At 35.7% G+C, this 15,563-nt stretch overlaps 1 protein-coding gene and 1 pseudogene across 2 annotated transcripts in view; both read right to left on the minus strand.

Annotated features, from left to right (window-relative positions):
- Positions 1–15,563, minus strand: part of Acadl (acyl-CoA dehydrogenase long chain) — a 32,065-nt gene that overhangs the window by 13,352 nt on the left and 3,150 nt on the right. The window contains exons 2-7 of one of the 2 annotated variants that reach the window (XM_020172314.2): positions 13,453–13,608; positions 11,036–11,173; positions 9,413–9,577; positions 6,434–6,500; positions 2,112–2,276; positions 1,493–1,594 (exon numbers count right to left, since the gene is read on the minus strand). In XM_020172314.2, coding sequence (XP_020027903.1) covers positions 1,493–1,594; positions 2,112–2,276; positions 6,434–6,500; positions 9,413–9,577; positions 11,036–11,173; positions 13,453–13,608 — 793 coding nt within the window. The remainder of the gene's footprint in view (positions 1–1,492; positions 1,595–2,111; positions 2,277–6,433; positions 6,501–9,412; positions 9,578–11,035; positions 11,174–13,452; positions 13,609–15,563) is intronic. The other variant, XM_020172315.2, reaches the window with a different exon arrangement.
- On the minus strand, positions 14,313–14,900 carry LOC109691991 (proteasome subunit beta type-3 pseudogene; annotated as a pseudogene).

Raw genomic sequence — 15,563 nt, forward strand, 5'->3', positions numbered from 1 at the left:
TTCAGTCTGAACTTAATACCTTTCCCCTTTGATTCACAGTTATTTTAAAACTGCCAAATGTTTTTGGTGATATTTCCTTACAAAAAGCTAAAAGCTCTTGACTAATAGTTAAGAAAATGAAATTGTCCTAAGAAGGAATCACAGAAGTGAAGTATCTATTCTCGTCACCAACTTTAAAAGTTTTGGTAGAATAAATGCTGGTGAGGATGTGGGAGAAAAGGAACACTTCTACACTGTTGGTGGGAATGTAAATTAGTGCAACCACTATGGAAAGCAATATGGCAGTCCCTCAAAAAACTAAAAATAGAACTACCATATGACCAGTGATACCTACCACTCCTAGGCATATGTCCAAATGTATTCCAGGGTATGACAGAGCCACTTGCACACCCATGCTTACTGCAGCACTATTTACAATAGCCAAGCTTTGAAAGCAGCCCAAATGTCCCACAACTGATGAATGAGTTAACAAAATGTGGTATATATACACAATGGAATTTTATTCAGCCATAAAGAAGAAATAAATTACATTGTTTGCAGGTAAATGGATGGAAATGGAGAATATCATGTTAAGTGAAGCAAACCAAACTCAAAAAAAGCAAAGGTTGTGTGTTTTCTTTCCTATGTGGAAACTAGAACTGTAAGTCAAATATATATGAGAAACATGTATGATCATATATATATATATACACATACACATATATATATATATACATACATATATGTATGCATAGTAACAGAGAGAACAAAATTGTATTAGTGGGTTTGTTTGAGGGGTTTACAGGAGGTATGAGAGAGAAAAAATATTAGAGAATGAAAAATATTGAAACAACCCATTCTATATGAATAAAATATAATGAACTGTACAGTAAGCTATTGAATATTAGGGAGCATGGTGATAAGAGAATGAGTTAGTAACAGAGGGGAGGGGGCTAATTTGATATACAGACCTAAAGTACCAAGATGAAATCCTCTTGAACTATCAATACACACTTAATTTTAAAAAATGAAGGGCAGGAGGAAAAAATAAATCTTATCCTGGGGTGAGAACCAGCAGGGGGTGGGGGTGGGGTGGCACAAGGAAAGGGGGAATGAGGGTGTATATGGTGGATGTGTTTTGTATTCATATTGGAAAATAGAAGAATGAAACCTGTTGAAATTGTTCTAAGAACAGGGATGGGAGAAGGAAAGAGGGAGAATGATGGAGGGGACAAAATCTAACTAAGATATATTATAAGCGCATATGTAAATATCACAATGTATCCCTCTGTACAACTATAACATGGTAATAAAATCATTAAAAATGTTTTGGTTGGATATTTCTGAGTTCAATTATTTACTTACCTATACCATTCATAATTTTTTTCACATCTTTAAAATTATAGTGATTGGCTATATCACAAGTTTTACATGCATGGATAAATGTAGTTTTGTATTTATTCCATTCAGGACCATTATCTACTCAGAGGATGGAATCATTAGGGTTTCTGACCTGTGGAAGCTCTTGCATGAGGTAGTAGAAGCCTTTATTCTCCTCTCCAAGTAGGGCACTAGCTGGCAATCGGACATCTTCAAAGAACAGTTCTGCAGTATCCTAAGAGATGAGCTCATTTAAGTTTCCAATAACCCAAACAGATGACTTTACAAGTTCCACAGAAGTAAGAAAATATCAGAAGCCACATTGGCGTGGTTAGTGAACACAGTAGTACATGGTAAACCAAGGATTCAAATCCAAGGCTATCTGATTCCAAAACTATGGCTTTGCCACTGCAACACACTGCATATGATCCAGTTTACTAGGTGATAGAAATTTATTTTCTGTTCTTACTTCACAATTATGTTCAGTAAATTTCACAAACAGATGGCTTATTACCATGCATTAATTTTGGCATTTCTAAAGTTGATATGCCAAATATCCTCATCCATTTCCACTGCTGACTACTAAAAACAGATACAGTGGTATCACTGAGAATAAACCATTACCACTTCCGAAAAATGTATTTTAGGAATTCAGCTAGGGAAGACATGATTGTACCACATAATTCTTTGTCTTCTTTCTGACTGATAGTAAGCTCAACTATTACCTAAATATGATTTATATTATAACTTACCTGGGCTTTTAATCCCATTTTATGTAACTTCCGTCCCTTAATAAATCCTTTCATTCCATTTTCCACCAGAAAAAGGCTAATGCCATGGGCAGGGGAGCGAGCTTCACGATTTGTGATGGCCACTACAATCACAACATCACTCAGCCACCCATTAGTGATGAACACCTGCAAAATCCCAAGAACACTGTGATGCTCTGCTAGGTCCATGTACAAGTCAGGAACGGGGCAAACAAAGCATGTTCCAGAAGACTACAGCAGGAAAGGCACACTTGCTACCTCTCTATGCCTGATCCATGAAGTTGCAGGGTTTATTATTCATGTATGATCTTAGTAAAAACCAGGAAGAAATTACTTAATTCTTCAATGAAGCACACACATTTCTTCTCATTATTAATATTACAGATATTAATGATAACTGACAGAGATGAGGCTTTTAGAAATAAAACCAAATTATCTATTAAAACAATAAACTGGGAAGCTACAGATAAGAAAAGGAAATCTATTCTAAATGGCACATATTATTAAAGTATTTATGCTATCAGATTTTTCAGGTTTTGAAAGCACTTGATTTTTTAAATAGAAATGTCATAAATAAGAAAAAGACTACAATGGAAGAATGAAAAAATAACAACCAGGAGGAATTATCTGAGGATACTGATTCAGAAAATAGTCATCCTCTACAGATGGATGGCTCCAAATCTCTATCTAAGCCAGACACATTTCTTTCTTTTTTTTTTTCAGTAGCACTGGGATTTGAACTGAGGGCCTCACACTTGCCAACTTGAGCCATGTCTCCAGCCCTTTTTGCTTTAGTTCTTTTTCAGATATGGTCTCACATTTTTGCCCAGGCTGGCCTCAGACCACAACCTTCCTAGCTCTGCCTCTCACACAGCTGTGACAACAGGAGTGCACCATGATGCTCAGCTTCTTTGTTTGGGTGGGCTCTTGCTAACTTCTTTTGCAGGTTGACCTCTTAACTGCAATCCTCCCGATCTCTACCTCCTGACTAGCTAGGATTGCAGCCACATTGTTTGGATAGAATCTAGACCTGTCTACCATCCTGCTTCCAGACAGTTTCACCTGATAACTCACGGACAGAACATATTCCTTACCACCCTGCTCCTATCCAATCTTGAGTATCAACCTATTTTCCTTTGTCAATGAATGTATCAATACATCACACTATCATTTTGCTTCACATTTAAGCCAGTATCTGTTTCTAATTCATTTTAAAACTTTTTGAATCACTCTCTTTCTTTCACTTCTCTTGCTGTTACCTTTCTCCAGCCCTTGTCAGCTCTTGCACAAGTTCCTACAACTGATCTCACTGTATGCAGCTGTCACCCATTAAATCCACTGGCTTTCTCAAAGGCAATCTTATCCTATCACCTTCACACTCAAGTCTTTGAACAGTTCCTAATAGGCTTCAGGATAAATTGTAAATCCTTAGCAAAATGTATAAAACTCATCACAGGCTGGTACTAGGTTACCTCTTCCCTCCTCTTTTATCCTACTGTGCCCCAGTTCCCTGGTCTCACGTTAGCTCTTTTGAATTACTTATTGCCCCACACTCTACAAAGTGTTCCTGACCTAAGGCTTTGAACATCTTGCTCCATCCTTAGGAGACCCTTTTCTAACTCTGACAGAATGAATCCTACTCATCATGGTCTAAGTTCGAAAAGTCTTCTCGAGTTGGCAGGCTGGGCTAAGCACTCCCACAGCAACATCCAGTTACCACCATCTTAGCATCTATCAAGCTGGGTTTCAATGATCTGTTTTTATCTCTCTCTTTAAAGTAGGGGGTACAAAATGGTGATAGTTACTTTCAATCCCGTAACGTCCATGTGGTTATAAGATCTATGCTCTAAATACAGAGTGCTGATACATGTAAGTAATGGGAAACTGGCATATGCTGGTGTTACCTAGACAAAAGTAAATGAAGGGAGTGGGGGTCTGGCTATTGGTGACACAGTAATAACCCTCAACATGCCTCCCCACTAGAACTCCTACTCATTTCCTATTCACATATGGATTCTCAGTGCGTAGGACAGTTTTTGGCATATAAAAGGCCTTTGAAGATTTTTTAAAAATATATTTTGAAAAACATGTTTTCAAAAACTCTATGCACCATTACATCACTTCCTTGCAGTTCTAATTTCCCTGCCTTTCTACAAGAATAGTAACAATTCTGAGTAGCTGACATAGTTGAGCAGCGGAGTGCTTTTTTGAATTACAGAGAAATTGGTACTTGTATGCTCTAAAGTTCATAATCACAGAAACGTATTAATTACAGATAATAAACAATGAAAGGTAAAGAGTGGAGCAGTACATAGGGAAAAAAATATTCACTTTAATACTCTGATCTCAAGTTAGCAAAACCAACTGAAGTTCTACAAAAGTTCCTGGAAGTACAGAAAAGGATTCTGACCAATTTCTACAACAGCGTGACCTACTGGGAGTATTTTCCTGACTGATGCCTTTTCTTAGAAAGTTCAAAGAGAATTCTCTTTGAAAGTGGTCTTTCTTGGTTTGTTTCCTAATTATGATAGTCAAAAGTTTGGAAAGGGCTACAATCATCCTGGAGGCATGTTTTTTATTAAATGGTTATATTATAACACAAGCTCACTGTAGATGTTATAAATACAGAATGTAAAGTTATAAAGAAAAAAAGTCTTCTTAGTCCATCATATAAATATATTGAGCTTCCTTGCTTGTCTTTTTCCTTGCAATATAGTTTTTACTATTCTATATCCTGTTTTATTACTTAAGATTAACATATAATTCCACAGTCATAAAAATTATACAGCTAATTTTATGTTGGTATTTTGATATCAATATAATAGATGCATATTAGCTCTGATGTTCTATATTTACTTACCCTTTCCTTTGCTTTTATTTGCTTTCCATTTTTGCTAACAGTTTTTGAAAATGATTTAATGGTCTTTCCTGAGTAGTTCCCACTGAAGACCACAACTTAGCAGATAGGTCATGTTCTAAAAGCTATGGTAATAAGAGAATATGGTTCTAGGAAACTGTGAAGCAGGGCAAGTACAATTAATGTATTTTGTATAGGTGTAGAAAAATGAACAATGAAACCTGTTGAAACTATTCTAAGGGGGGACTGAAGAGTTGAGGGAGAATGATGGAGGGGTTGAATCTAATTAAGATACATTGTAAGCACATATGTACACATCACAATGAAACCTCCCTGTACAACTAATATAGGCTAGTAAATAAAATAAAATCAGAAAAAAAACCCAATGAGATTCCCATGCCTCAAGCAAGGAAACTCAATATATTTATATGATGGACTAAGAAGACTTTTTTGACTAACCCCACTCTACTTTCAGAACAAACTCTCTACATGTAGGAGGCTAACTGATTATGTATGGGAGTTGGCACCTGTTTTCTTGTTTTTTATAATCCTTGATCCAAATAATTCAGACTAATGTTTCTTTCATTCATTCTAATTTTTATTTATTTGTCTTCTGAAATAGAGTATTCCTATGTAGTCCAGATTATCCTCAAATTTGTAATCCTGCCTCCTGAATAGAGGGGATTACAAGCATGTGCCACCTCACTGGACTATATTTCTTAAAAGTATAATTGAACATCAGTGATTCATAATACTCTATAAAAAGAATTTTTTCTAGGATACAGTTTATCTGATGGTATATGCCAGACACAGACACATTCTTAGGTAGATGTTATCAACTGCCCTCAGTGACACTGTCCTCGGGGATGATGTTTATTCTTGAACCATTTGTAAACCACTTTGGAGGAGCTCACCATTGTCTATAATTAATTCTCAGAAGGACTGAAGGGTTCTTGAATTCTATTATTTGGTGTCTTTCACTCTCAGGCTCTTTTGAAACTTTTTGATATTTATCAGACAACTTTTCCCTCAATCTTTCACCAACATAAAACTCAGTTATTGTTAGTCCCATATTTGGACCATGCAAATCTTATTTTCCCATTTTCTCATTTGGTAAGGGTAGTTTGAATGCAGTATTTGTGAGGAACACCCAACATGGAAGATAGAAGAGGTCACCCATATGTCTTGTGTCATATGACAGCTGTAAATTGTTTACTATCCCCAAAACACACTGGTAAACAATTCCTGTGTGAATCCTTACATGCACAGAATCAGTCATAAAAAAGTCAAGCGTGATGGTGCATGCCTATTAATTCTAGCACTTGTGAAGCTGAAGCAGGTGGATTAGAAGTTTGAAGCCAGCCTGAGCTACATAGCAAGACCATGTCTCAATAGCCAAAAAAAAAAAACCAATAACGAGTAGGGTAAGAAGCCCCTTTTTACACACCTTACTTCCATTGAGAATCCAATCACTTCCATCCTTTTTGGCATTTGTTCTTACTCCTTGTAAGTCACTATAATTGAAAAAAAGGAAAAATTCATCAGTTGGGAAAAATCAAGCTATGCAAATGCTGTTATGCAAGTATGTAATGTGATCATCCAAATTGGAAGCACTGTTGTAAAACTCCCAGTATTAGGAACGTTCACACAATTGCACTAAAAAGTCATGTCTGGTTCATTACATTCGAAAGATAATCCAGGAATGATTATGATTAAGATTACATGAAGTAGCCAGACTTTACAGAGTACACAGAAGCCCAATCAACAGTCAAGATCCCAAAATTGCACTCAGATGACATTTTGAGGCTTACTATGCCCTGAGGTAATATGTCACCATGCACTTATTGTCCCTTTTCAGCAACAGTTTAAATATTTGAAGGACTACGCCTCATTTGCGATTTCTTCTAACAAACCTACCCTGAAAGGAGGGTATTTTTTCTAATATAAGGCAAGCAAATATTTCTAATTAAAATATGAAAAATACAGACAGTATTCTGAAGGAGAAAAATAATTTTTATCTCTGAAATAAACATTTTAAAAGTACATCTAATATTTTGCAATGAATACAAACATGTATGTATTTTTATAAAACTGAAACTATACATACAATTTTTAATGTTTTTCTGTAAGGTAATTTTTACCTACATCGACTGTCATGTGAATTTACTGTGATTTTTAAAAAACAAACCTAGTATTGAATACTTAGGTTTCAGTTTTCATGAATATATTACAATGAATAGCATCACATATAAAGTGTCCATCCAAGTCACTTCCTGAGAAGTTTTTCTGATTATTCTTGTATATGATCTGATATTTACTTATATTTTAAAAAAATTTTATCGTTATGCTGGGGGAACAATGCGGCATTTACAAAAGTTCTTACAATATATCAAATATATAATACTTGAATTCATGCCCCCACCATTCTCTTTCATCCCTCACTCTCAATTCCTGGCATAGTTTCAACAGATACAATTTTTCCATTTACATACATGTATACATAGTATTTACACTGTATTCACCCTCCTTCACATTTCCCCACCTCCTCTCTCTTCCTACCCATACCAACCCTGCCCCTGTCAAGATATTTTTAAACACCATAGCACTTTTTGCTTTGTTTATTTATTTCTTTGTTTTTGGAGACAGGGTCTCCCTATATAGCCAAGGCTGGCTCAAACTTGTCATCTCCTGCCTCTAACTCCCAAATACTGGAATTACAGACATGGGCCAATGTCCAGATTCCATGGCAATTTTTTTTTTCACTCTCTATGTTAGGCTGAATAATAACATGTCCCCCACCAGATGATATCAGGTTCAAGTCCCTGAAACCATATAAAGTGTTACTTTATATGGGAAAAGGATCTTGCAGATGGATTCTTCCCTATATCATCCAGATGGAGTGAGGCCCTACTGACATTTTGATGAGGGCCCAGGGAAAACAACTTTGGACTTCTGGCCTTCACAATTATGAGAGAATCACATTTTAAGGCTAAATATTGTTGTATTCTAACATAGCAACTTTCATCATTAGTAAGTATAAAATATCAGCTCCTAAAATCTATTCATGGTCTATTAAAACAATTCTATACAAGGAATATCACTGTAATACATGTAATGAGATTGCTCAGTGGGTTTTTGTTACATTTCTAAATGGCAAATATGAAATACTGAAAATGGCTTAAAGATATACTACTTGATATTCAGATCCTCACAATAATCCCATTAAGTACATTATCTCAGTTTCACTGCCATGGATACTGAGGTTCATAGACTTCACTCAAGATCACAGAGCTGATGTCAGAATTCCTCAGCTCCAATGCCATCACGAATTTGCACTATGAACTTGGATAAAATACCTTATTTCTCACGCTCTGTTTTTTCCTGACATGGGGACCATAAGACTTCTATATTCCATATAGATTATTATGATAGCCAAATGAGAAAATCAACATGAAAGCATTTACCAAATGCTAAGGTATCATACAAATATACACAACCATACATAATGAAGTGGCCTAGGTACATGGAAAGGGAAGGAGAGGCAGTGGAGCTCTAGGTGATTCCCAGCAATCCCTTTTCTGTGGAGGTCAAAACAAAGCAAGAATACAGACAGTAGCCAATTCATGTCTGAGGGAAGACAAAAGGAACCATGTTCCATCTTCTCTATTCCTTCTTTCACACATTTTCCTTATTTCTCAACACTTATATAACAATCTTATTCACACACATCTTTTCTCCATTCTTCACTCTTACTTTTAAAATGTGCTGCTACTCCAGCCTGTCTCCAGAGTTCCAAACACACATTTTTATAGCCCACTCAACATTTCCATGAGACCATCACCCCAAATTTATCATGCTGAAGATTCAACTCAGATCCTTGTAGTTGAGTAACACAATGTTGACAACCCAAGCACAGTATGTACTACAACTGCTTTACTATTATTCATATACAAAAATGACTTATTTTCCTAATGGAGGTTTAAGTTTCTTAAGGCTGTAGTTAATGATGCATTCGCTTTGCCCTATATATAGCTCAGAGTCTTTTGTAAAGTTTAGTCACCCCTCACTATCCATGGGGGATTGGTTCCAGGAGCTGCCCCCTGCCAACATCAAACTCCAGTTACCCTTGCCCTATATACAACTGTGCAGTGCTTGCATATAATTCAAGTATATCTTCCTGTGTATTTCAAATCATCTCTAGATTACTTAGATTATAGCTAAGACAATGTAAATCTATTTAAATAAGGGAGTGACAAGAAAAATGTGTATACATATTCAATACAGGTACAATTATTTTCCTAATATTTTTGATCTGAGATTGTTTGAATCCATGGATTCGAAACCCACAGCACTTCATGTTCTGAGAAAATGGTTGCTGTCAGGACATTGCATCCAAGAATGCAAGACCAAGCAAATGCTGCCTTACCTGCCAGCCCCAGGCTCTGTCATTGCTATGGCACCAATACATTTTCCTGCAGTCATTTGGGGAATGAAGTGCTTAATCTGTTCTTCTGAGCCATAGTTGGCAATATAGGGCATGACAATATCTGAATGAAGACTGAAACCTGGGCCTGAACAATTCGAGTATCCTCTTAGAAAGAAAAAAAGAAGAAAATTTAAAGTACAAAATAGTTACTGTCTTTAATTTCTTTCATTTTCATTTAAAATGATTAATATGATAACAAGGTATTAAAGGTCTTATATTGTGTGAAAACAGCCTGTTTCCTCATAAAGATATGACTTTCTTTTTTTTCCTTGACAATACGGGATTTGAATTCAGGGCTTTGTACTTGTGCCTGCTCTATCTTTTGAGCCATGCCTCCAGCCCTTTCATAAATCTTTTACTTGCTGGCTCTAACATAGTAACAGTATTATAGCAGCTCAATCAACACTTACTTAATGAATTAAGAGATAAAATATCGGGCAGGCAGAGTGGCTCATCTGGTAGAGCACCTGCCTAGCAACTACTGAGGTCCTGAGTTCAAACTCCAGTACCACCACCAGAAAAAAAAAGAGAGAGATAAAATGCTGATCACCTATGCTTCTATTACCCTAACACAGCCAACTATTTTTATTATGAAAAACCACCTTTGGACAGATTCTAATACAGATGCAAATTATGAATTTTGTACTTTGCTATTTTCTTCTTATAAGATATAACAAAATTCCTTTTAAAAATTTAACTTTTTAAATTTAAAAATTTTAGTTTTTTATAAAAAAATTAGTTTTAAAATTTAATCTTAAATATCTAGAAAATATTTCAATTGTTTATGTCTCAAAATTTATTTATTCCTTCTCTCATTGCTGGACTACTTCAAATTTGGGGGACTATGATCTACCACAACAATAATTTCTGAACACACTATTTTTTTGCTATTATTTTGTTAAGATAAATTCCCCAAAACGGCACCCTCAGTCAAAGAACAGGAACATTTTCATTTTTCATAGGTATTCACCTTTTAATTCCAAAAATGTTTATTTTTCTAATTTACAATGCCACCAACAGTATATGACTGTGCCATTTCACAACAACCTTGTTAACACTGGGTATTAAGATTTGTCATTTTCACTAATTTTATAGATATGTAAAATGACATCTCTAGGTCAATTTTAATTCACATTTAATTTACTAAGTATGAACTTTTTCATTTAAAAGAACTTAATTTTTAACATTTAATTTTTGATGAATTATTGTTTCAAACATTTGTCCATTTTTACCTGAAAACTTTATGAGTACTTATATATTTAATTTTTAGTATATTTAATGGAAATATTTTTCCATTCTGCTGTTCTGTTTCAAATATATTTTAAAGGGAGAAAAAATCTGAACATATAGGTCAGAAATAAAGCTATCTCTTCAACTTTCAATAGCACCTATTCAACAACACAGAAAAGCATTTTCTTATCTTTCCACACCCAAAAAGTTTCCAAGAATATATGAGTGGTGTAATCGTTCACATTTTACATTGAGGTTTCAATGTAAATCATTTTTATTATTTCAGAAGTGAATTTATAAAGCAAACTCAACTTCAGATGTCTCCATACTTACTGTTCCTCCCAAACAACAGCTGTCGAGAGCAAGTCACCACCAATACCACCATACTTCTCTGCAATGTTGATACCGAGCAGTCCTTGTTTTCCAGCTTTTTCCCAAAGCTCTCTACTCACTTCTCCAGTTTTCTCCCATCTGCAAATAACAAATGTTTTGAATTCAAACAAACCTCTTTTAAATTATTTAAATGGCCACACTTTGAATTAATCAATAATTCTGTACAGGAATGCCTCTTAATGTAAGGTAACTGATGACACTGGCCTTACCTTTCTATTTTCATCTGACTCTGCATCAATTTATCCTCTTTCCCTTTTCTCGTCCTTGCTTCATATTTGCCACTTTTTGCCCCTTCCTTGACTACTTATTGGACCTCAAAATAATACCCACTGCTATTCATGAGTGGAACTGCATTCAATCGGTGCTGTTAGGGTACAAGCTTAGTTGTGCCAGAGTCATGGGAATTTGCCCAACCTGTCTTGTAAATTCTCCTCTATGTATTTCCTTAAAAGCTAAACGTATGTATCAAAGCTCACAAGAGCAAGCAATCACATAACATTTAAATAGGAACGGGAAGAGGAAGCACCTTGAAGCCTAGATCTAGCAAATGAATTTCCACTAAGATTGTGCCTTCTCAGCTTATCTACCTCTTCCCACCCCATTCCATGCTGGGAATGGAATCCAGAGCCTCAAGCATGCTCTATTCATGAGCTACATCCTCAGCCCCAGGTTTTCTTTAAAAATGGCAATGGCATGATGAGGAAACAGATGCTTAGAGAAATGATAGAATAATTAAAACTTTTTTTGTTTCTTTAAAGTGATAGATAAAGTAAGACACGGAGCATCTGACATACTGACTGAAGGTAAATACAGATCCTAGGAGAAATTTATAAGAATTTGATCATTTTTTTTCAAGACCTTCTCAACAATATTTCTGAAACAAAACTGAAAAGCAGTAAAGAAATAAAAATTCTCCTAGAACAAAGAATACTATGATTCTCTCAGAATTTAGCTAATTTTGATCATGCTAGCCAAAAAAGTATTAATTAAAAATCTAATGGATTTTTAAAATCTATCAAATAATATTAAATAGTACTTTAATGACATTTTTAAATAACATTTTAAGAATAGTATTTAAGGGCTGGCAGGGTGGCTCAAGTGGTAGAGCACCTGCCTAATAAGTATGAGATCCTGAGTTCAAACCACAGTATTGCCAAAAGAAAATAATAATATTAAATAATATTTTAAATAACATTTTTAAACCTTCTAAACAGAGTAAGGTTGAATTTTTTGGAAACACAGCAAAATTCTATTTTAACAGACAGGTTTTTTTTGTCAACAATAGGAAATTAGTCAATCAAAACATATCCAGAAATAAACTGATTTTTAAGAGTTGGCCAGTTGCTTACAAGACATGCATTACAGTGATTCAAATATCACTTTTATGTATTTTAATTCACTCGGGAAACAGAAAAAGAATGTGAAATGGGTTAGCAACTTTCTGCCACTTAAACATAGTTTTAAAAAATACTATTCTTATATTAAGTTGCAAGCTTTCAAATTTTCTCATTGAATTGCATATTTGAAAATTTATTTTAAAAGGCCAGGTGTGGTGGCTACAAGACTGCAGTCCCAACTACTCAGGAAGCTGAGAAAGGAAGCTCACTTGGGCCCGGGAATTCAAGATTAACCTGGGCAAAACAGCAAGACCCTACCTTGAAGATAAAACTAAAGGAAAATCTAAAATAATTTACTTGAAAAGCTATGAACAGAGTTGAGGGTGTGGCTCAGTGGTAGAGTATGTGCCTAGTATAAGAGGACCAGGGTTCAAAACCCAGAACTGAAAAAAAATAAAAAGCTAAGAATCCTAGGATTTTATAGTACTGTGGTGAAGAGAAGTAAAAATGTGATTAAAGCACTGAACATTACTTTTTCTGTACTGCTGCCGTTTACCAGCTGGACCTGGGTGACTGGAGCCATAAAAGATGAGGGGACTACTGAGTCTTGCTAATAGCCACTTTAATGAAGATCACTTCTGCTTTTTATAAACTCCTCTTACAAGCATGCCAAGTATTATGTGTCAAAGTTACATTAGCACAGGGAAGCACAGTTAAAATTAAGTCTTTGTTACGTCTCTTTTAAAACAGGAACAGACAAGCAGGAGAAGCTCACGTTCAGCATAACCTTCTTATTTACATCTGAAGGACACAAAGCCATCGGGGGAAACTTGAGTACTGTTATTTTTCTAGATGTCTGGTTCTGAGGCCTTTGCCTCAGTTCCTTGGAGCTTTCTCACAAGGCCAGATACCAACTCACACAGGCACAGTCCCACTGCTGGCTCCGACACTGTACAACATACAGCATTCTAGGACATGGTTCTTTTCTTACACGGCATTAAAGGAAACTGTGCCACTTACTCTGCATGATAAGGAACCACTTCTTCTTGAAAAAACTTCCTCACAGATTCCCGGAAAATGTCATGCTCTGAAGAAAAGATTCTTCTAATTCCTATGTCTGTTAATTTTTTAGCAGAAGGTGATTCTAGACGTTCTTCCCCTCCGGAATGAGAACATCTTAAAAAAAAGTATTAAAAATTAAGTGAATCCTTGCTCTTTCTGTATAAAGTAATGACAATGAATAACAAAGAACACTGATACCTTTCCTAGCAACACTTAGAGCATCACCTTTGAGAGGATCTCCCATACCTTGCTGGGATTCAGAAGTAGCTGCCAATTCAGTCTCCACTTACAAATCCATAAGGAGGATAATGCCTGGAACTAACCACAGCTCTGACACACAATACAGATTAAATTACATAAAATTTAAACAGTACAACAGAATAATACTGGTAAGTTTTATTTAATGCCATGCACAATGTTTAAAGTAATGAAAACTCTCCAAAATTAATATTTCATCCAGAATCACACAATTTTAAATGGTGAGTATATAAAACGTGTTGACGCTACTGCCACTTTACAGAGCCAATCTTGGTCTAAATCAAAATGCCCAACAAAATTCTGTATGGATTTGTATGAAATTATTCAAGATCTTCAGAAGCTGACCCTTTTTTCCCTCCCTCTACCCCGTACTAAGCTTAAAATGAGACTGCTCTGAAGTTCCTTCAGTTCAACAGTCTTCAGACTTATTTTCTTCTCTCCCTTTTGCTCCTCCACTATGTCCCCCTGGAACAATAATCTTTTGTATATTTTTATGCTCACATTCTAAAAAAATTTTTTTGAAAAAAAATTATTTTTTAAAAAAATTAAATAAATGTGGGTTATGGGAAGTGTGTAACCTGGGCCTTCAGCACCTTCTCAATGATGTGAACCATGACTCACATATCTGACACTGCATCCTGATCTAAAATGTTGGGCTGGGCTTGGTTTGGGAAATGGTTTCAAAGAGGTGTTCTAGATCCATGCTGGGGTCCCAAAGGGACATGTTATCATCTGCAGCAAGAGACACTACAAAGTTGTCTGTTATGCAGCAACCAATGAGGTCTAGAGAGCAAATGAAGGGCTTAAAGGTCTTTGGGTACAACTTGGCAATGACTGGCTCTGTGTAGTAGGGGCTGAACCATTTCTCATACAAGAGATTGGCTACCATGCTCATGAGAGCATTAAGACTTGACCTGCCAACCTTCCTTCAACTCCTACAGGTTCAGCTGGAACTTGAGGTTCCAGGCAACTGTCTGGATATTGATGCTGAGCCCTACCAAGCCAATGTACAGCCAGTCACCCACAGGAAAGATCTTCTGAAGTCAGTGGTCACCATCTGGGCCTGGATCCCAAAGCACCTATCTGCAGCAATGGCCACAGTTCTTCCCCTTTAAGACCATGATGACCCTCTCCATTACAGGACACATACATGATTACTGGGTACCCTGATGGGGCCACAATTTTGGCAGACTAGTCCTGGTGTTTACTGCACTAACACTTTTGCTATGTCCCTAAAAAACTTTTATCATATATTCAAATAAGGTCAAAACATATTTTTCTGGTTTTCATTAAGCTCTGATTCAGGTTTCTCTCTTCCTAAAGTGGAATTTGCTTTTTCTTTATTAAAAATTTTTGTCTAGAAAAGACCTATTTCATGTAATTAATCAAATTAGACTTACAGGGGTTTAATACAGAGCTTTTACCTACACATTAAAGCATGTCTCCAAGGTCCTCCTAATTTATTATTTTTAAAGTTACAGTAAATCAGCTTAATGTACTGTTATTAATCAATCTTATCTGTTGACATTTAGGTTGTTTCAGCCTTTTATCCCTTGCAAAATGATCCTTTTGTTCTAGAATGTTCTAGAATGACTTTTCTATTTTTGTTTAATATTATGGACTAAATTATGTCCCCCTAAAATTCATAGGCTGAAGTCCTAATCTCTGAAGTAAATGAATTTGGAGACTGGGATTTTAGGAGGTAATTAAGTTTAACAAGATCAAAAGGATAAGATCTTAATATGATAAGGCTGGTGGCCCCATAAGAAGAGATTCTCTCTATTCCCCAAGAAAAGGCTATTTGAGGGCAC

The sequence above is a fragment of the Castor canadensis genome, chromosome 4 (genome assembly GCF_047511655.1).
Source record: "Castor canadensis chromosome 4, mCasCan1.hap1v2, whole genome shotgun sequence".
NCBI lineage: Eukaryota > Metazoa > Chordata > Mammalia > Rodentia > Castoridae > Castor > Castor canadensis.